The sequence below is a fragment of the Oryctolagus cuniculus genome, chromosome 4, assembly GCF_964237555.1.
Source record: "Oryctolagus cuniculus chromosome 4, mOryCun1.1, whole genome shotgun sequence".
Taxonomy (NCBI): domain Eukaryota; kingdom Metazoa; phylum Chordata; class Mammalia; order Lagomorpha; family Leporidae; genus Oryctolagus; species Oryctolagus cuniculus.
The window spans coordinates 68,900,143-68,921,423 of record NC_091435.1 but is presented as its reverse complement, the minus strand read 5'-3'; the positions used below and the strand labels follow the sequence as shown (position 1 = coordinate 68,921,423).

Below are 21,281 nucleotides of genomic sequence, written 5' to 3'. Positions count from 1 at the left end.
TAAGTCATGCTTTGATAGTGGAGACTCTTGTATTTAATTACTCAAATTTGCTGTTTTCTTAGCCCCTGATATTGGTATATTCTTTGCTTTCTTGCAAAATACACATCCCTGTACTCCTTACAATCTGTGCCATTCTAATAATAGGGATTATTGATTTCCTCAGGGAACAGATTAAGACCCACTCTTAGGTCCTCTGGAGAGAGAACTTCCCACACTCTTGCAACTTCTACTGTGCCCTCGTTTTACACAATAACCTCCTGCCCCACATCTCTGACCATGACCACAACAACCTCTTCCCCTTGGTTACAAGAAAATACCATTAACCTATACAAATACTTCACTGAACTCTCAGTTCATACCCCCCAAGTGCTGGAACTGCCACCTTGAATTATTATCATAAAAATATAACTCATGCTTATAAAATACTCTTTTATAGAAAACCTTTATTTAATAAATATGTTTCATAGGTACAGCTTTTGGATTATAGCAGTTCTTCTCCCCATATCCACCCTCCCACCCCACTCCCATTTCACCTCCTACTCCCTCTCCCTCCCATTCTTCATCTAGATTCATTTTTAATTATCTTTATATACAGAAGACAAACTCTATACTAAGTAAAGATTTGAACAGTTTGCACCCACAAACACACAAAGTATAAAGTACTGTTGGAAGATTAGGTTTACCATTAATTCTCAGAGTACAACACATTAAGGACAGAGGTCCTACATGGGGAGCAAGTGCAGTGACTCCTGTTGTTTATTTAACAATTGACACTCTTCTTTATGACATCTGTGATCACCCGAGGCTCTTGCCATGAGCTGCTAAGGCTATGGAAGCCTCTTGAGTCCACAAACTCCGACATTATTTAGACAGGGCCACAGTCAAAGTGGAAGTTCTCTCCTCCCTTCAGAGAAAGGTACCTCCTTCTTTGATGGCTCCTTCTTTCCACCTGGATCTCACTCACAAAGATCTTTCCTGTAGGTCATTTTTTTGTGAGAGTGTCTTGGCTTTCCATGCCTGAAATGCTCTCCTGAGATTTTCAGCCAGAGCTGAATTCCTGAAGGGCTGAATCCAAGGCCAGAGTGCTGTTTAGGGAATTTGTCATTCTATGAGTCTGCTGTGTGGCCTGCTTCCTGTATTGGACCATACTCTCCTTTTTAATTCTATCTATTATTATTAGCAGACACTTGGTCTTATTTATGTGATCACTTTGACACTTATTCCTATCTTTATGATCAGTTATACACTTAAACTGATCATTTTAACTAGTAAGATGGCATTGGTACCTGCCAACTTAATGGGATTTGGAGTCCCATGACAAGTTTTTAGCTTTGCCCTTAGGGGTAAGACCAAGGCAACATGTGCCAAACTGTACTATCAAAGATCCTGGAATTCCCAGATCTATTTTATTGACTAATGCCATTTAATAGTAAACTTAGATATGGATCAGCTGACAAGGACTCCTTATATCCCTATTTGTTTTCCTCTTTTTTACTCTCATAATAAAAATATTTTATATATTATTTAAGGTGATATATAGAATACCTGATAAAAAGTTTCCTCTATAATTTGGACCTCCAAAATATCACAAATAATAAAACTTTAAACTAATGTGAAAATCAATATGTTGATTTTATTATAGTTTTTAATTTTAAAATAATGTTTTTTAGACCCACTTTTGAGGTTCTGACTAGAGGCTGGTCAGTTCCGCTTTTTGAGCAGTTCACTTAAGAACATACCCAGCCAGTTTCCTAACTATTGCTAATTGTGTCAAGGCCAAGATTTAGACAACTTGGAACAGCTCCAAAGACAACGATGCCCCAAATAATGTGAAGTGATTCAAAATTAGCCAATGCGCAAGGAACTCTGGTAACTTGTCTATCCCTACAACTCCAGTTTGCTGTTACCCTTTGTAATTATATCTTCAATAATCTTATGTCCAAATAAGGTCATATTCTGAGGTACTGGGAGATAAAACTTGACCATGTGAATTTGGGGAGGGGGCTACAGTACAACCCAAGACTGGGAGTATTTATCAAAATCACATACATGACTTTCCTATGACCCATTAATTTCATTCCTGGGTATAGATCCCAGAAATGAAGGCATTTGCAGGCCAAAAGATGCACAAAACAAAAATGCTTATGAAAATGTTATTTATGTTAGCCCCAAACTGAAAAAATCCAAAAGCCACAGGGAAATAAATGAATAAATTATATTACATTAATAAGAACCAATGGATAGTATTAAAGTGAAGTATGCACAGAATTTCACTTCAGTCCAAAAACTGGCCAAACGAGTCAAGAAGGAACTTGAAGGAAACTTTGAGAAATGAAAATGATGTATACCTTGGCCTTGGAAGTGATTATATGAAAGCACATATAAATATATATGCAAAAATCATCAAGCTGTACACTTAAATTTTGTGCATTTTATCATGTGCAATTTATGCTTTCAAAAGTACCACCTTTTACAAAACTTGTTGTGTAATTTTTCTTGGTATATCTGTGCTTTTTGGAGAGCCAATGAGTAGTCAGCATTGGCTTTTTTCTTCCTCTTAATCACTCAGCAGAACTCACTGACATTTCCTCTCAGTGACTAATCAACCAGAACCATATAGAATAGAGATGAGGATAAAGATACACAAATGACCAAGAAACATTCAACCTTTTTGAACTTAGAGTAAACAAAAGTGACCCAGAGAGACACAGTCACTGAGTCCACTGACTGAGTTCCAGTGGATTTCAGTGGAGGCAGAAAACCACTCCAGATGCATACTTCTCAGAAGACTTCAGCTCTGAGGGTACTGACCTTCATTATTATCATAGTGCTTGGTAAGTCTGAAGCGGTGGCATTTTTTTTTTTTTTTTTAGCAGCAAATGAAGCTGTCTTTCCATAGTAACATGGATACGCTTGATTCCCTCAAAGGTTGTTTTTTTTTTTATTTGAATAGTAGCAGTGATAAATGTGTGCTTTATCAGCAAAATACCTGATTTCCATTATACCAATGGTACACTGACTAGCTGATGATCGAGCCCATGGTAATACTATGGCTTAGGGTTGGAGTGAAACTTAACTTCTGTGACCTGACCAAATGATCTCCACTGTTTTGGCATGTAATTTTATTGTCTTATTTGCGTTCTTATTTTTTGGATCTTAATGTTTGTGAGGCATATTTATTTTTGGTCTCCTTTAAAATATTTTAAAAGTTTTATTTATTTATTTAAAGGGGAAAGTTATAGAGGCAGAGGCAGAAAGAGAGAGAATTCTTCCATCCACAGGTTCACTCGCCAAAAGACTGCAATGACCAGGGCTGGGGCTATCTGAAGCCAGAGGTCAGGAGATTCTTCCAGGTCTCCCACATGGTGCAGGGGGTCCTTGGGCTATCTTCTACTGCTTCCCCAGGCCATAGCAGAGAGCTGGATCAGAAGTGGAGCAGGCAAGACTTGAACTGGCATCCATATGGGATAACAGAACTGCAGGTAGCAGCTCTACCCGCTACACCACAGCTCCAGCCCTTCTCCTTTAAAATTTGATATTGCTCCAAATGCTAGGATTTTTAGCATTGAGGTTTGAGAAGGAAACTCTATTTTTATTTGGGTATTTAAAATTTTAAATAGATTGAAAAAATTTATGGTACAATCTGTATCCAAAGCTGAGGGTCAAGAGATATAGGACTATTTATCTTATAAAACATATCGTATAAAATGGCAAATAAATCTAAGGCAATGATTTCTATCTTCCATTAGAGCTTTTTATACAAATGAAATCTTACCTGAAAGCATAAACAAGCAGAATATAAATGGATCTGCTAAGTCAAAGCAGGTTTAGACAGCCAAAAGCAAACCTTTGAATCCATCCTTGCAATGATTTCAAAGAAGTGTACACATTTCTATGATAGTTCTAGTTACAAAAGAAGAGAATTAGTTTTCAGAGAGAAAAGATAGAAGTGAATAAAGGATGAGAAAAAGCTGAAAGAAATTAATAGGAGAGAGGGAGGAACATCTAGGCTGAACTCAAAAGAAAGTGAATAGGTGATTTTTTGACTCACTCATGAAAAAAACTGAAGAAATATTTAGATGTGATACAGCTTGGGCAGGAAACAGATGGCAGTACAAAGCTGTAATTAAAGAAAGCTTAATAAAAAAATGTGGCAATTGACCTCATTACCTATTTAAAGGAGAAAATTCATATGATCTACTTGCATATTTGATAAGATTAAACACTTGTTTATGAGAAAAATTTCTAAACAGTTGCACAATAATTTATTAAAAAGTTTTCATTCTTATTTTCTTCTTCCATATAAACCTCAATTGTGTAAAAATAGCAAATAAGAAAATAGAATCACTTTCCAATTCCCTAATCTACTTTGAGTTGAAATTTTTAAAAATGTGGAAGTTCTATAAATATTCTACAAAGAGGAACCATTCTTCTTGTCATTTCCATGAACTTCAAGGTCAGTGATTCCCTAAAAAGGAGTGTTTCACTGGGTTTTTGTCTTCTTTAAGATTGCTGTTTATTAACTTAGTGAGAAAATCTTTGAGAAGAAGATACAGGGGCTAGAGTACAAGTGAAGGAATGGGATTTTAGTAGGGAGAGAGACTTTCATTTTAATAGGGAAAGAAGGCTAAGATGACCAAAGTAAGTTTAAGGATTGGTGGTGAGAAGTAGAGAGAGTTCTTTCTCAAAGAATTTGAAGTAAAGTCATTTGAAAACTAATAGAGTACTTGAAATGTAATGTATTGGAGTGAAATGGATATTTTGAGATTACATGACTGTTTATAGCCCTTGTTTCTTCTGCTGAGAAACAGTGTTTTTTTCTTCATAGTATTTATTGAACTCTTTCCTTAGTTTAGGGTTGAACTTATGATCATTAAGTGAAGTGAAAATAGATCTTTGTAAAAATTAAGAGTGGGAATAGGAGAGGGAGGAGGAAGTAGTTTGGAGTGTGGGTGGGAGGGAGAGCAGGGTAGAAAGTATCATGTTCCTAAATGTTTATGAAATACATGAAACTTGTGTAACAAATAAAATTTTTTTTAAAAAGTAGTGACGGAAGGAGAAAGGGCAAATTAAGGAACATGGTAGTGAAATAACCATTATATGATTGGGAGAGAAAGTATATTATAGAAATGTGGGTAGAACTTCATTCTTCTTCTTCTTCTTCTTCTTCTTTTTTTTTAAAGATTTATTTATTTTTATTTGAAAGAGTTAACAGAGAGAGGAGAGGCAGAGAGAGAGAGAGAGAGAGAGAGAGAGAGGTCTTCCATCCAATGGTTCATTCCCCAATTGGCCGCAATGGTCAGAGCTGCGCCAGTCCAAAGCCCGGAGCCAGGAGCTTCTTCCGGGTCTCCAATGCAGGTGCAGGGGCCCAAGGAGTTGAGCCATCTTCCACTGCTTTCCCAGGCCATAGCAGAGAGCTAGATTGGAAGTGGAGCAGCGGAGACTAGAACCAACGCCCATATGGGATGCTGGCGCCTCAGGCCAGGGCTTTAACCCACTCTGTTACAGTGCTGGTCCTGAACTTCATTCTTTACTTGTATTGTGTAGAAAATCATCATTCTATGTAGACTGATATATGTGGAAGAAAATACATTTTTCTTCGAAAGTTAAAATATCAGTGCATATTTTCCTTTACTTCAAAATGTTTAAAATCTAGATGAAAGCACCAAGATTATTCACGCCATTAACAGCGTATTTCCTCAAATAAAAAATGAAATTGTGACAGTCCTTGAAACTTTTTTTTTTATCTTTTATTCAATGAATATAAATTTCCAAAGTACGACTCATGGGTTACAATGGCTTTCCCCCCCATACCGTCCCTCCCACCCACCACCCTCCCCTTTCCCACTCCCTCTCCCCTTCCATTCACATCAAGATTCATTTTCGATTATCTTAGTATACAGAAGATCAGCTTAGTATACCTTAAGTAAGGATTTCAACAGTTTGTTCCCACACAGAAACATAAAGTGAAAAATAATAGATGATTTTTTTTAAATGATGATGAAATCAGATCAGACCTATTGTCGTGTTTAATCCCAGTGAGAGTCAAGTTGGGAATTGATAATTTCTTTTTTTTTTTTTTTTACAGAAGATCAGTTTAGTGTACATTAAGTAAAGATTTCAATCGTTTGCACCCCCATAGAAACACAAAGTGAAATATACTGTTTGAGTACTCGTTATAGCATTAAGCCTCAGTGTACAGCACATTAAGGACAGAGATCCTACATGAGGAGTAAGTGCACAGTGACTCCTGTTGTTGACTTTACAAATTGACACTCCTGTTTATGGCATCAGTAATCTCCCTATGCACCAGTCATGAGTTTCCAAGGCTATGGAAGCCCCTTGAGTTCTCCGACTCTTATCTTGTTTAGACAAGGTCATAGTCAAAGTGGAAGTTCTCTCCTCCCTTCAGAGAAAGGCACCTCCCTCTTTGAAGACCTGTTCTTTCCACTGGGATCTCACTCACAGAGATCTTTTTGCCAGAGTGTCTTGGCTTTCCATGCCTGAAATACTCTCATGGGCTTTTCAGCCACATCCGAGTGCCTTTAGGGCTGATTCTGAGGCCAGAGTGCTATTTAGGACATCCGCCATTCTATGAGTCTGCTGAGTATCTCACTTCCCATGTTGGATCACTCTCCCCTTTATTTATTCTATCGGTTAGTGTTAGCAGATACTAGACTTGTTTATGTGCTCCCTTTGACTCTTAGTCCTTTCATTATGATCAATTGTGAACTGAAATTGATCACTTGGAATAGTGAGATGGCATTGGCACATGCCACCTTGATGGGATTGAATTGGAATCCCCTGGTATGTTTCCAACTCTACCAACTGGGGCAAGTCAGCCCGAGCATGCCCCAAATTATACATCTCTTCCCTCTCTTATTCCCACTTTTATGTTTAACAGGGATCACATTTCAGTTAATTTTCAACACTTAAGAATAACTGTGTGATAATTACAGAATTAAACCAGTCATATTAAGTAGAACAGACAAAAAAAAAATACTATGAGGGATAATGTATTAAGTTGTCCATTAGCAGTCAGGGCTATGCTGATCAAGTCACCATTTCTCATAGTGTCCATTTCACTTCAGGAGGTTTCCTTTTTGGTGTTCAGTCAGTTGTCACCGATCAGGGAGAACATATGGTATTTGTCCCTTTGGGACTGGCTTACTTCACTCAGCATGATGTGTTCCAGATTCCTCCATTTTGTTGCAAATGACTGGATTTCGTTGTTTCTTACTGCGGTATAGTATTCTAAAGAATACATATCCCATAATTTCTTTATCCAGTCTACCATTGATGGGCATTTAGGTTGGTTCCAGGTCTTGGCTATTGTGAATTGTGCTGCAATAAACATTAGGGTGCAGACCGCTTTTTTCTTTATCAATTTAAACTCCTTTGGGTAAATTCCAAGGAGTGGGATGGCTGGGTCGAACGGTAGGGTTATATTCAGGTTTCTGAGGAATCTCCAGACTGATTTCCATAGTGGCTTGACCAGTTTGCATTCCCACCAACAGTGGGTTAGTGTCCCTTTTTCCCCACATCCTCGCCAGCATCTGTTGTTGGTAGATTTCTGTATGTGAGCCATTCTAACCGGGGTGAGGTGAAACCTCATTGTGGTTTTGATTTGCATTTCCCTGATTGCTAGTGACCTTGAACATTTTTTCATGTGCCTGTTGGCCATTTGGATTTCCTCTTTTGAAAAATGTCTATTGAAGTCCTTGGCCCATCTCTTAAGTGGGTTGTTGGTTTTGTTTTTGTGGAGTTTCTTGATCTCTTTGTAGATTCTGGTTATTAACCCTTTATCTGTTGCATAGTTTGCAAATATTTTTTCCCATTCTGTTGGTTGTCTCTTCACTCTCCTGACTGTTTCTTTTGCAGTACAGAAACTTCTCAATTTGATGCAATCCCAATGGTTGATTTTGGCTTTGACTGTCTGTGCCTCCCGGGTCTTTTCCAGAAATTCTTTGCCTGTGCCAATATCTTGAAGGGTTTCTCCAATGTTCTCTAGTAACTTGATGGTGTCAGGTCGTAGATTTAGGTCTTTAATCCACGTTGAGTGGATTTTTGTGTAAGGTGTAAGGTAGGGGTCTTGCTTCATGCTTCTGCACGTGGAAATCCAGTTTTCCCAGCACCATGTATTGAATAGACTGTCCTTGCTCCAGGAATTAGTTTTAGATCCTTGATCAAATATAAGTTGGCTGTAGATGTTTGGATTGATTTCTGGTGTTTCAATTCTGTTCCATTGGTCTATCCATCTGTTTCTATACCAGTACCATGCTGTTTTGATTACAACTGCCCTGTAGTATGTCCTGAAATCTGGTATTGTGATGCCTCTGGCTTTGTTTTTGTTGTACAAGATTGCTTTAGCTATTCGAGGTCTCTTGTGCCTCCATATGAATTTCAGCATCATTTTTTCTAGATCTGCGAAGAATGTCTTTGGTATCTTGATTGGGATTGCATTGAATCTATAAATTGCTTTTGGGAGAATGGACATTTTGATGATGTTGATTCTTCCAATCCATGAGCATGGAAGATTTTTCCATTTTTTGGTATCCTCTTCTATTTCTTTCTTTAAGGTTTTGTAATTTTCATCGTAGAGATCTTTAACGTCCTTGGTTAAGTTTATTCCAAGGTATTTGATTGTTTTTGTAGCTATTGTGAATGGGATTGATCTTAGCAGTTCTTTCTCAGTCATGGCATTACTTGTGTATACAAAGGCTGTTGATTTTTGTGCATTGATTTTATATCCTGCCACTTTGCCAAACTCCTCTATGAGTTCCAATAGTCTCTTAGTAGAGTTCTTTGGATCCTCTAAGTACAGAATCATATCGTCTGCAAAGAGGGATAGTTTGACTTCTTCCTTCTTGATTTGTATTCCTTTGATTTCTTTTTCTTGTCTGATGGCTCTGGCTAAAACTTCCAGAACTATGTTAAATAGCAGTGGTGAGAGTGGGCATCCCTGCCTGGTGCCAGATTTCAGTGGAAATGCTTCCAACTTTTCCCCATTCAATAGGATGCTGGCTGTGGGTTTTTTATAAATTGCTTTGATTATATTGAGGAATGTTCCTTCTATACCCAATTTGCTTAGTTTTCATCATGAAAGGGTGTTGAATTTTATCAAATGCTTTCTCTGCATCAATTGAGATAATCATATGGTTTTTCTTCTGCAGTCTGTTAATGTGGTGAATCACATTGATTGATTTGCGAATGTTGAACCATCCCTGCATACCAGGGATGAATCCCACTTGGTCTGGGTGGATGATTTTCCTGATGTGTTGTTGTATTCTGTTGGCCAGAATTTTATTGAGGATTTTTGCATCTATGTTCATCAGGGATATTGGTCTGTAATTTTCTTTCAGTGCTGCATGTTTCTCTGGCTTAGGGATTAAGGTGATGCTGGCTTCATAGAAAGAATTTGGGAGGATTCCCTCTTCTTCGATTGTTCTGAATAGTTTGAGAAGAAATGGGATTAGTTCTTCTTTAAATGTCTGGTAGAATTCAGCAGTGAATCCATCTGGTCCTGGGCTTTTCTTTGTTGGGAGGGCCTTTATTACTGTTTCAATTTCTGTCAGAGTTATGGGTCTATTTAGGTTTTCGATGTCTTCATGGTTCAATTTTGGTAGATTGCATGTGTCCAGGAATCTATCCATTTCTGATAGGTTTTCCTGTTTGCTGGCATACAGGTCCTTGTAGTAATTTCTGATGATTCTTTTTATTTCTGTGGTGTCTGTTGTTACGTTTCCTTTTTCATCTCTGATTTTGTTGATTTGGGTCTTTTCTCTTCTTTTTTTAGTTAGTTGGGCCAATGGGGTGTCAATTTTGTTTATTTTTTCAAAAAACCAGCTTCTCGCTTGGCTGATTTTTTGTAATGTTTTTTTGGATTCAATCCTGTTAATTTCTTCTCTGGTTTTAATTATTTCTCTTCTCCTACTAGATTTGGGTTTGGTTTGCTGCAGTTTTTCTAGGTCCTTGAGGTGCGCTGAAAGCTCATTTATTTGGTGCCTTTCCAATTTCTTGATATAGGCACCTATTGCTATAAATTTGCCTCTCAATACTGCTTTTGCTGTATCCCATAAGTTTTGATATGTTGTGTTGTTGTCTTCATTTACTTCCAGAAAGTTTTTGATTTCTCTTTTGATTTCTTGAATGACCCAGTGTTCATTCAGGAGCATGTTGTTCAGTCTCCATGTGTTTGCATACTTTCTGGGGTTTCCTGAGTTGCTAATTTCCAGCTTCATCCCGCTGTGGTCTGAGAAGCTGCATGGTATGATTCTAATTCTTTTAAATTTGCTGAGACTTGCTTTATGGCCTAGTATGTGATCAATCCTAGAGAAGGTTCCATGCGCTGCTGAGAAGAATGTGAAGTCTGTAGATGTAGGGTTGAAAGTTCTGTAGATATCTGTTAGATCCATTTGGGCAATAGTGTCAATTAAATCTGCTGTTTCCTTGTTGATCTTCTGTCCGGATGATCTGTCTATTTCTGAGAGTGGAGTATTGAAGTCCCCCAGTACTATTGTATTGGAATCTAAATCTCCCTTTAAGTCCCTTAACATATCTTTTAAATAGACCGGTGCCCTGTAATTAGGTGCATATACATTTATAATAGTTACATCTTCCTGTTGAATTGAACCCTTAATCATTATATAGTGTCCCTCTTTGTCTCTCTTAACAGTTTTTGTATTAAAGTTTATTTTGTCTGATATTAATATGGCTACACCTGCTTTTTTTTGGTTTCTGTTGGCATGGAATATCTTTTTCCAACCTTTCACTTTCAGTCTGCATGCCTCTTTGTTAGAGAGATGTGTTTCTTGTAGGCAACAAATAGTTGGGTTGTGTTCTGTGAGCCAGTCAGCCAAACGGTGTCTTTTAAATGAAGAATTCAGACCATTAATGTTCAATGTGACAATTGATACGTAGTGACTTTGCCCTGCCATTTTCCCGGAAATATTTTCTAGTATATGCTTTGAGCTTCCCATGCTCTTTTACTGGTAGGTGTTCTTCCTTTCCCTTCTTTCATATTGATGGCCGTGTTTCTGTGTTTCTGAGTGTAGCACATCTTTAAGTATCTTTTGCAGGGCCGGACGAGTGGCCACAAAGTCTTTCAATTTCTGTTTGCTATGAAAGGTCTTTATTTCACCTTCATTCACAAATGAGAGCTTGGCAGGATATAATATTCTGGGCTGGCAATTTTTCTCTCTTAGCACCTGTGCTATGTCTCGCCATTCCCTCCTAGCTTGTAGGGTTTCTGATGAGAAGTCAGCTGTGAGTCTGATTGGAGATCCTCTGAGAGTAATCTGACGTTTCTCTCTTGCACATTTTAGGATCTTTTCTTTATGTTTCACTGTGGTAAGTTTAATTACCACATGTCGTGGTGAGGATCTCTTTTGGTCATGTTTATTGGGGGTTCTATGAGCTTCCTGTACTAGGATATCTCTGTCCTTCTCCAAACCTGGAAAGTTCTCTGCTAGTATCTCACTAAAAAGGCCTTCCAATCCTTTCTCTCTCTCCATGCCTTCAGGAACTCCTAGAACTCGAATGTTGGTTTTTTTAATAGTATCCTGTAGATTCCCAACAATATTTTTTAGGTTTCTAATTTCCTCTTCTTTTCTTTGGTTTGACTGTATGTTTTCCTGTGCTCTATCTTCTAAGTCCGATATTCTCTCTTCTGCTTCACCCATTCTGTTTTTAAGGCTTTCTAATGTGTTTGTCATTTGATCTATTGAGCTCTTCATTTCATTTTGATTTCTCTTGACTATTACACTTTCCTGTTCTACTAGTTTCTGAGTTTCATTTTGACTCTTCCTTAAAATTTCATTTTCACGAGAAAGATTTTCAATCTTGTCCATTAAGGATTTCTGTAGTTCAAGGATTTGCTTTTGAAAACTTCTAAATGTTCTTATCATAAATTTTTTGAAATCCGTATCTTGCATTTCTTCTATCTCATCATCTTCATACTCTTGGCTTGGGGTGTTTTGCTTATTTGGAGGCATCATAGTGTCATCGTTGATCTTGCTCCCTCTATTTCTGTGTTTGTTACTCGGCATAGTTAATTCTTCTTGAGTCACTGTGCGCTTTTTTTTTTTTCTTTTTTTTTTTTTTTATTCTGTGTCCGTGTTAAGTGGACTGCCTGCTGTTGGAGGAGCCTTGGAGGCTTGAGATGGGTGCGGCCTGAGAGCTCTGCCTGGTTCTTCCTGGTTAAGGGTGTGCAAAGGTGACACCCTCAGGTTATGTGTGGTAAATCTCTCTCTTTTTATTTATTTATTTATTTTATTTATTCAGGGGGTAAGTAACACCGCAGGGCATGGCTGTGCAGAATTGATGGTATTTAGCTTCCAGTCTTTGGCTCCTCTGGACTCCCACTGGGTTGCCTAGGCTACTGAATTGTAGTGACTCAGTTCCTTAACTCTCCCCCATTGATATGTAAATCCAAAGAGGAGGCCTGCTCTTTGTCTCTTGGGAATTCTTCAAGCCTTGTGGCCTTGTAACCTTTGCAAGGTTACGGGGAAGAGAAACCCCGAAGCTTTTTTTTTCCTTCTTTCCAGTAGTGAGTTTGCTGCACTTTCCGGCCCCCCTCTAGATTCTGACCCCCGTTTCCCCACCAATGTCTCGGGTTATTGAGCTCACCTCCCCTTCCAGCGCCGATGTGTGGACTCGGAGCCCTGAGCGTCCCAAGTCTCCCCGCTGTTTTCTGTGTGGCATGCACTCTCCTTGGAGCACTGTGGAGCAGACCCTGGGGCTTCTGCAGCTGGGTCCCGCGACTTGGCTTCCGCGCGGTGGGTGACCTTGTTCTCCCAGTAGGTCCTCCGATTCACGCCTGCTCCATTCAGAAGGGTTTCCCCTGCAATTTTTTGTTTGGTTCTATTTTCTGCGGCTACCGTAACTCCCCTTTTATTAAACTAAATTTTCCCGGACTATCGGTGCGCGCCCTCACTATTCCGCCATCTTGGCTCCGCCCCAGTCCTTGAAACTTGAATAGTATTTTGCAAGCTTTGAAAATTTTTTAGCTTTCTTGATGGTCCAGCACATAGCCAACCATGGTAAAAGTACAGTAAAAGTATAGCAGTCGAAAAAAATGTGTATTCTTTATGTTGTTTGTATTGTTCCATAAACATCTATTATATCATGAAAATTGATGTTGTTTCACAAATTCTGTGAGTGGTCTGTCCCCTTTCTTGGTAGTATCATTTAAAGTACAAAATTCTCAATTTTAATGAAGCATAATTTATTCTTTTCTTGCTTGTGTTTTGGTACCTTGTATTTTTAAAAAAATTTAAAAATTTTTTTATTTGACAGATAGAGTTAGACAGTGAGAGAGACAGAGAGAAAGGTCTTCTTTCTGTTGGTTCACCCTCCAAATGGCTGCTATGGCCAGCGCTGTGCCGATCCGAACCAGGAGCCAGGTGCTTCCTCCTGGTCTTCCACATGGGTGCAGGTGCCCAAGCACTTGGGCCATCCTTCACTGCCTTCCCAGGCCACAGCAGAGAGCTGGAGTGGAAGAGGAGCAACCGGGACTAGAACCCAGCACCCATATGGGATGCCGGTGCTGCAGGCGGAGGATTAACCAAGTGAGCCAGGGCGCCGGCCCCAGTGCATTGTATTTCAGAAGATAGCCCATTCAAAGTCATGGAGATTTATTCATCTTTTTTTTTTAACTTTTATTTAATGAATATAAATTTCCAAAGTACAGCTTATAGATTACAATGGCTTCTCCCCCATAACGTTCCTCCCACCCGCAACCCTCCCCTTTCCCACTCCCTCTCCCCTTCCATTCACATCAAGATTCATTTTCATTTCTCTTTATATACAGAAGATCAGTTTAGCATACATTAAGTAAAGATTTCAACAGTTTGCTCCCACACAGAAACATAAAGTGAAAAATACTGTTTAAGTACTAGTTATAGCATTAAATCTCTATGTACAGCACACTAAGGACAAAGATCCTACATGAGGAGTAAGTGCACAGTGACTCCTGTTGTTGACTTAACAAACTGACACTCTTGTTTATGGCCTCAGTAATCACCCTAGGCTCTTGTCATGAGCTGCCAAGGCTATGGAAGCCCCCTGAGTTCACCGACTCTGATCATATTTAGAAAGGCCATGGTCAAAGTAGAAGGTCTCTCCTCCCTTCAGAGAAAGGTACCTCCTTCTTTGATGACCCGTTCTTTCCACTGGGATCTCACTTGCAGAGATCTTTCATTTAGTTGTTTTTTTTTTTTTTTTTTTTTTTTTTTTTTTTTGCCAGAGTGTCTTGGCTTTCCATGCCTGAAATACTCTCATGGGCTTTTCAGCCAGATACTCATGCCTTAAGGGCTGATTCTGAGGCCAGAGTGCTGTTTAGGACATCTGCCATTCTATGGGTCTGCTGTGTATCTCACTTCCCATGTTGGATCATTCTCTCCCTTTTTGATTCTATCAGCTAGTATTTGCAGACACTATTCTTGTTTCTGTGATCCCTTTGGTTCTTAGTCCTATCATTATGATCAATTGTGAACAGAAATTGATCACTGGGACTAGTGAGATGGCATTGGTACATGCCACCTTGATGGGATTGAATTGGAATCCCCTGGTATGTTTCTAACTCTACCGTTTGAGGTAAGTCAGCTTGAGCATGTCCCGAATTGCTTTACTTAGGAGATTTTTGTGCTTCTAGTGTCTACATTTACATTTACTGCATTTATATTACTAATATACATTTCCTGCATATTATTGATTTTTAGTTATTTTTTGGAGTATACTTTTCATTCATTTCCATATGGATGTACAATTGTTCTGGGTTTGTTGAAAAGACTACTCTTTTTTTCCTTGAATGGTCTTGACAGTTGTGTTGAAAATCAGTTTATCATAGATACATTGTTTATATATGGACTCCCAATTCTAGTCCATTGATTTTTTTTTTTTTTTTTGTCCATTGATTTGTAAGTCCATTCTTATGTCTGGACCACAGCGTTCTGATAAATGTAGTAAGACCTGAAATAAGCAAATGTGAGTCTTCCAACTTTGCTCTTTTTTTAAAAAAATATTGTGTTGATTACTTAGAGCTGCTTCCGTTTGCATAGATGGTTAGAAGCAACTTGTCAATCTTTTTTTTTTTTTGCAAATATTTGACTAGAATTTTGATAAAGATTATGTCAAACCTATAGATCAATTTGTGGAGCATTGATATCTTTCAGTATTAAGACTGCTGAATGTGGATGCCTTTCCATTTGGTTAGGTCTTCTTTGATTTCTTTCAATGTTGTTTTGTAATTTCAGAATATAAGTTCCATGCTTCTTTTACACATTAACACTAAATATTTATTTTTTCTGCTATGATAAATGAAATGATTTTCTTAATTTCATTTTGCCTTGTTCATTGCAAGAATAGATAAGCAAGGTTTTGTTTATTAGTCTCATATCCTGCAAGCTTGTTGGACTTGTTTGTTAGTTCAAACGTTTGTAACATGCTCCTCAGGAGTTTCTATGTATCAGCCATGCCATCTACAGATCGAGCTTTACGTCTTCCTTTCTGACCTGGATTGCCATTGCTTTCTTTTTATTACTGAATTGTTTTATATAGAACATCCAGCATAGTACTCAATACAAATGATTGGAACAGACATCATTTGAGGATGATTTAAGAAGGAAAGATTTGATTATGAGCGATGTTAGGTGTGGATGATTCATAGATGTTCTTTATCAGGTTGATGAATTCCTTCCATCCCTCCTTCCTGCCTTTTTTATTTTAATTTTTGCAAAATATAATTTGAAACCACTCTATAATAATAGATTTAATGCACCACTAACCATAATAATCAACAAGTAAAAAGTAGAAAGACCACTGTTCCACAGGAGTAGAAACAAGGGCTAAAACAACGATCAAATCACAAAATGTCCATTTCATTCTTATACATTTTTTGTATTCTATATTAACTACCTCAAAAGAGGGGAACATTTGGCATTTGTCTTTTGGAGACTGGCTTTTTTTTCACTAAGTGTGATGGTTTCCAGTTGCATCTATTTTGCTGCAAAGACAGGATTTCATTCATTTTTATGAATGAGTAGTATTCCATAGTATATTTCTACTCCACTTTCTTTATCCAGTCATCAATTGATGGACATCTGGGTTGATACCATATCCTAGCTATTATGAATTGAGCTGAAATAAGCATGGGGTACAAATAATTTTTTCATATGCTGATTTCATTTTATTCAGGTAAATTCCCTGGAGTGGGATGGCCGGGTCATATAATATATCTATTTTCAGGTTTCTGAGAAGTCTCCATGCTGTCTTCCATAACGGTTGTACTAACTAACTTTCCCACCAACAGTATATTGGTGTTCCTTCTTTATCCATCACTGCTTAACAAAAATTCAGGTTTCTTCCATATTTTGACTGCTGTAAAATGCTGAAATTAACATGAGAGTATAGAACTTCAATCTATTGATTTCAGTTCATTTGGATATATACCCAGAAATAGGTTTACAATATTCTATTTCTAGTTTTTAAGAAACTTCCATAGTATTTTCTAAAATGGTTATAACAATGCATATTCCCAGGTAGTGTACAATAATTTCCTTTTCTCCATGTCCTTGCCAACTCTTGTTATCATTTGTGTTTTGACGATAGCCATTCTAACACATGTGAGCCACCAGGAATTTGCATTTTCCTGGTGACTGGAGATGTTGAGCATTTTTAAAAATATGTCTGCTGGCCACTTAAGGGTATCTCTTTTTTTGTAAGATGTCTGTATCTTTTGTCCATTGTTTCATCTGTTTGTTTGTTTTCTGCTATTAAGGTGTTTGAGTTCCTTATTATCTTGGATATTGTCCCTCTCTCATTTATTTGAATGAGAGAGAGAGAGAGTGGAGAGAGAGGGAGAGAGAGAGAGAGAGAGAGAGAAAGAAACAGGCCTTGGTCTCTGTGTAAGACCGCTGGAGTGGACATGCGCGTGGTTTCACAGCATGTCTGTGGAGTGTGAACATTGTCTTCAGCCTGACAGAATGCCTGATGCAACATCCCTATTCCACACCTGGATAATCTTATCTTAGGAGCCTTCTTGCAATGAGCACCCTACATGAGATGGAATTTAACTGCTCAACCTGTGCCTATGTGAATATGGTGAAAAGACACTGTGGCTGATGTTGAGCCAGACACAATGGGGAAAGGCCCAGGTGGCTAATTTAACATAACGATGGTAGGCAAGCCTTGGTCCCACAGGGGTGTACAAGAGTGATGCTGGGACTTGTGCCCTGGCAACACAGAGTCCAGAGCTACAAGACACATAGGGGGATTTTCCTGGTTCCACTGGGGCTTTTTGTGTTAGTTGCTGCTGGCCCTGAGCCCCAGGAAACGGAGGGCAACTCCATGAGATCATGCAGAGCCGAAAGCATGGCTCTGGGACTTGTGGTCAGCAATTCTGCAGATAGCAGATGCAGAAGGACCTTCCCCTCTGTGATGCGGACTGGCAGTGGCCAGTGCTGTCTACCGGGCCATGAGACAGCATGAAATTCGGCTGTGGCTGTGCTGTAGCATCTGTGGTCTGGGACTTGGGGATGAGGGGAAATGTTGGTCCCTTTTTAGGGGCAAAGTAGTTGCTTACCTCATTCAGCTTTCCAGACTAAATTTAATACGAACGAGGACTATGGCATTCTCTCGTAGTTGCAGCTCCCAGTTTTCATCAAGGAAGGGGACTGGCAGGGGGTCCCTGAGCTTTACTGCTTAGCTTTTCTGGACAAAGTGGAGTTCCCTGGTTGAGCGGTCAGCATAGGAGCCATAGTGTGCTTGCTTCTGTCTCTATGCTGCCTTTCTTTTTTCTTTCTTTTCTTTTTTTTTTTTTTTTGAGTGTCTGTGCTGTGTAGGGTCTGTCATTTTTTTTTTCCTGAAGTTTTCCCTCTGTCGATCTCCTGGAAACATGGTCCATCCTTTGTTGTTCTAGATCTCTGTGGCAGAGGAGAGTGCAGGGCCTCTCTGTTCAGCCATCTTGGATTCTACCATGGGTTTTATCTTGAGCATTGTGAATGATATGTTATAGAAACCCTAATTCTGCTACATTTTTGTGAAGATAACTGATTTGGCTTTGAATTTGGGATTTCCTTTCTCTGGATCTCTCTCTGCTAAAATTTACTCTCTAACTTCACAGTGGTTTATGTTTCTTTACACTTTATCCCCTGGCTCTTCAAGGCTATAAGGCTATCGCTTTCCTGTTACATTTTTAAAAATTTTATTTATCTATCTATCTATCTATCTATCTTGACAGGCAGAGTGGACAGTGAGAGAGAGAGAGACAGAAAGGAAGGTCTTCCTTTTCTGTTGGTTCACCCCCCAATGGCAACTGTGGCCGGCGCGCTGCAGCTGGTGCACCGCGCTGATCTGAAGCCAGGAGCCAGGTGTTTCTCCTGGTCTCCCATGCGGGTGCAGGGCCTAAGGACTTGGGACATCCTCCATTGCACTCCTGGTTCACAGCAGAGAGCTGGACTGGAAGAGGAGCAACTGGGACACAATCTGGCACCCCGACCGGGACTAGAACCCCATGTGCCGGTGCCGCAGGCGGAGGATTAGCCTAGTGAGTGTGGTACCAGCCTTTCCTGTTACATTTTATGCATTTCACCTGATGCAGATGTGGCCTGACTTCAGACAAAGGCTTTACAGGTGAAAACACTCAATGCCATTCCTTTTTCTACTTGTTGAGTTCCCATCTTTATCTACTTTTGGTTGTCCCTCCTCCTGGTACCTAAAGGTTGCTGTTGTTCATAGGTTTTCCAGAGATTACAATTGGCATTTATAGAAGTGCTGTTGTTTGGAAGCTTCCTGACATTAAAAGCAGAACCCTAGAAAGTCATTGAAAAGGAAGTGCTCTGTAACTAAATTTTAATCAAAACACACTTTTTTAGGGATGTGGAAATACAGTCTTTGGAAAAATAATCTCAATTATTCCATATAATTAAATCTTCCTCCTTTTCGCTCATCCTCCAAATTTCGCTTGTCACTGTGATTTTCTAGGTAAGATGAGTAGAGAATCACTTAGTGAATCAACCTCTGTTCTCTTATCCAAGCTTACGTAGCCTTTTGTGAGAGCATATTTATATTGTCTTATATTAAAAATATTTACTCTTTTATGCCTTAAGCTTTAACAATGTATTTTATGTACCACATTAAATCAACTATAACACATAACTTTGTGAGGGGAACCCCCACATTCTTGAGGGACTCCGCGGTTGCTCTTTCGTGTGGGTGAGAAGTTATGGTGGGAAGCGTGGCCACTGAAGTTCTGTGAGGTCTTCTCCTTTCATAAGAGTGAGAGGGTGACTAATAGAAGGTGCATGAGATGATCTTTTAAAATATTGCTTTCACTTTAAATTATCTATTTGAAAGACTGAAACAGACCAGATGGGAGAGCTCTTCTATCCACTGGTTCACTCCTCAACTGTTTACAATAGTTGAGCTGTGACAGTCCAAAGCCAGGAATTCACATCTCAGTCAGCATCTCCCATGTGGGTGGCAGGAATCCAAGCACTTGAACATCACCTGCTGCATCTGAGGGTGTACAAAAGAAAGATGGAATTACAAGTTGAGGTGGTTCTTGAACTTACACAATCCAATTTGGAATATGAACATCATCTTTTTGTAAAAAGAGAAGTATTTATTTATTTGAAAGTCAGAGTTACAGAGAGGGAAGGGGAGACAGACAGACAGACAGACACACACACACACACACACACAGAGAGAGAGAGAGAGAGAGAGAGAGAGAGAGAGATCGATCGTCTATCCACTGGCTTATTCCCTAGTTAGCCACAATGGCCAAGGCTGGGCCAAGTTGAAGCTACGAGCCAGGAGCTTCCTTCAGGTCTCCCATGTGGGTGGCAGAGGACCAATTACTTTGGCCATCTTTTGCTGCTTTTCCAGGCCTTCAGCACGGAGCTGGATAGGAAGTGGAGCAGCTGGAACACCCATATTGGATGCCAGTGTTACAGAGGTGGCAGCTTTAGCAGCTTTGCCACAATATTGGCCCCTGGACATAATGTTAACTGCTTTGCCAAATTCCTGCCACCATCTGACCTTATAGTTGCTTGTTTTCTCTTTTCTTTGTAGCTTCAGAGTGGGAGCCTGTGATTATGTGGTTTTGTATGAGTAATGATTTGGGTGTAGAAGCTTGGTGAGAGATCATGTTTTCTTTCATAGTGTCTGAACTGAGTTTTCATTCACTGTTGTGGACTAAATGTTTGGGTTCCTCCCCCCAACTCTCATTTCATATGGTGAAACTGTAATCTCTGATATAATTGTATTTGTAGATGGAGTTCTACCTTGTCTTTGGAGCTCTCATAAATAAGCATGGTGCCCTTATAAGTAGAGACTGGATAGAGTTTGCTCTCTCTCTCTCTCTCTCTCTCTCACTCTCTCTCTCTTGTGTGTGTGTGTGCGTGTGTGTGTGTCCCTCTCTCACTCGCATGAGTATACAGTGAGAAAGCAGCTGTATATAACCCAGGATGTTGACCCTCCCCAGATGCCAGACCTTGTTGGTGCCTTGATCTTGGACTTGTTGACTGCCAGAAATAAATACTTGTTTACTTAAGCCACTTACACATTTGTGGTTTAAGCCTTTATGTTTATGATATTTTTGTTATAGTGGCTTTAAGTCATTAAGATGCTAACTTTCTTTTGATTTGGTTATGTAGGGCAAGCCATATCCTCATGAGTTGTCATATCTTACCCCTAAGAACACAGATTTATTTAACTTTTGCCACAAATTCTCCAGGTCAGTGTCTCTTGGTTGCTATTCTAGACTTTCTATTTTTTTTTTTATAGGCAGAGTTAGACAGTGAGAGAGAGAGACAGAGAGAAAGGTCTTCCTTCCATTGGTTCACCCCCCAAAATGGCCGCTATGGCCAGAACTACGCCGATCCAAAGCCAGGAGCCAGGTGCTTCCTCCTGGTCTCCCATGTGGGTGCAGGGCCCAAGGACTTGGGCCATCCTCCACTGCATTCCCAGTCCACAGCAGAGAGCTGGACTGGAAGAGGAGCAACTGGGATAGAATCCGGTGCCCCAAGCGGGACTAGAACCCGGGGTGCCAGTGCTGCAGGCAGAGGATTAGCCTAGTGAGCTGCGGCACCGGTCTAGACTTTCTGTTTTTAAGATAATCATATCCACTATTGAGTGCTGTCACTTTGGGGCATACTGGTTGAAACCACCGTCTGCAACACTGGCGTCCCATATTGGCACCAGTTTGAGGACTGGATGCTCCATTTCTGATCTAGCTCCCTGCTAATGGCCTGGGAAAACAGAAGAGGATGGCCCAAGTGCTT

General features: G+C 39.5%; 1 protein-coding gene across 2 annotated transcripts in view; it reads left to right on the top strand.

The window, feature by feature from the left end:
• Positions 1-2,588: 2,588 nt before the first annotated feature.
• The window catches only part of LOC100348666 (cell surface glycoprotein CD200 receptor 2), a 62,350-nt gene continuing 43,657 nt past the window's right edge, over positions 2,589-21,281 (top strand). The window contains exon 1 of one of the 2 annotated variants that reach the window (XM_008266942.4): positions 2,589-2,834. In XM_008266942.4, the coding sequence (XP_008265164.1) occupies positions 2,771-2,834 (64 nt within the window). In that variant the 5' untranslated portion in view covers positions 2,589-2,770. The remainder of the gene's footprint in view (positions 2,835-21,281) is intronic. The other variant, XM_070072114.1, reaches the window with a different exon arrangement.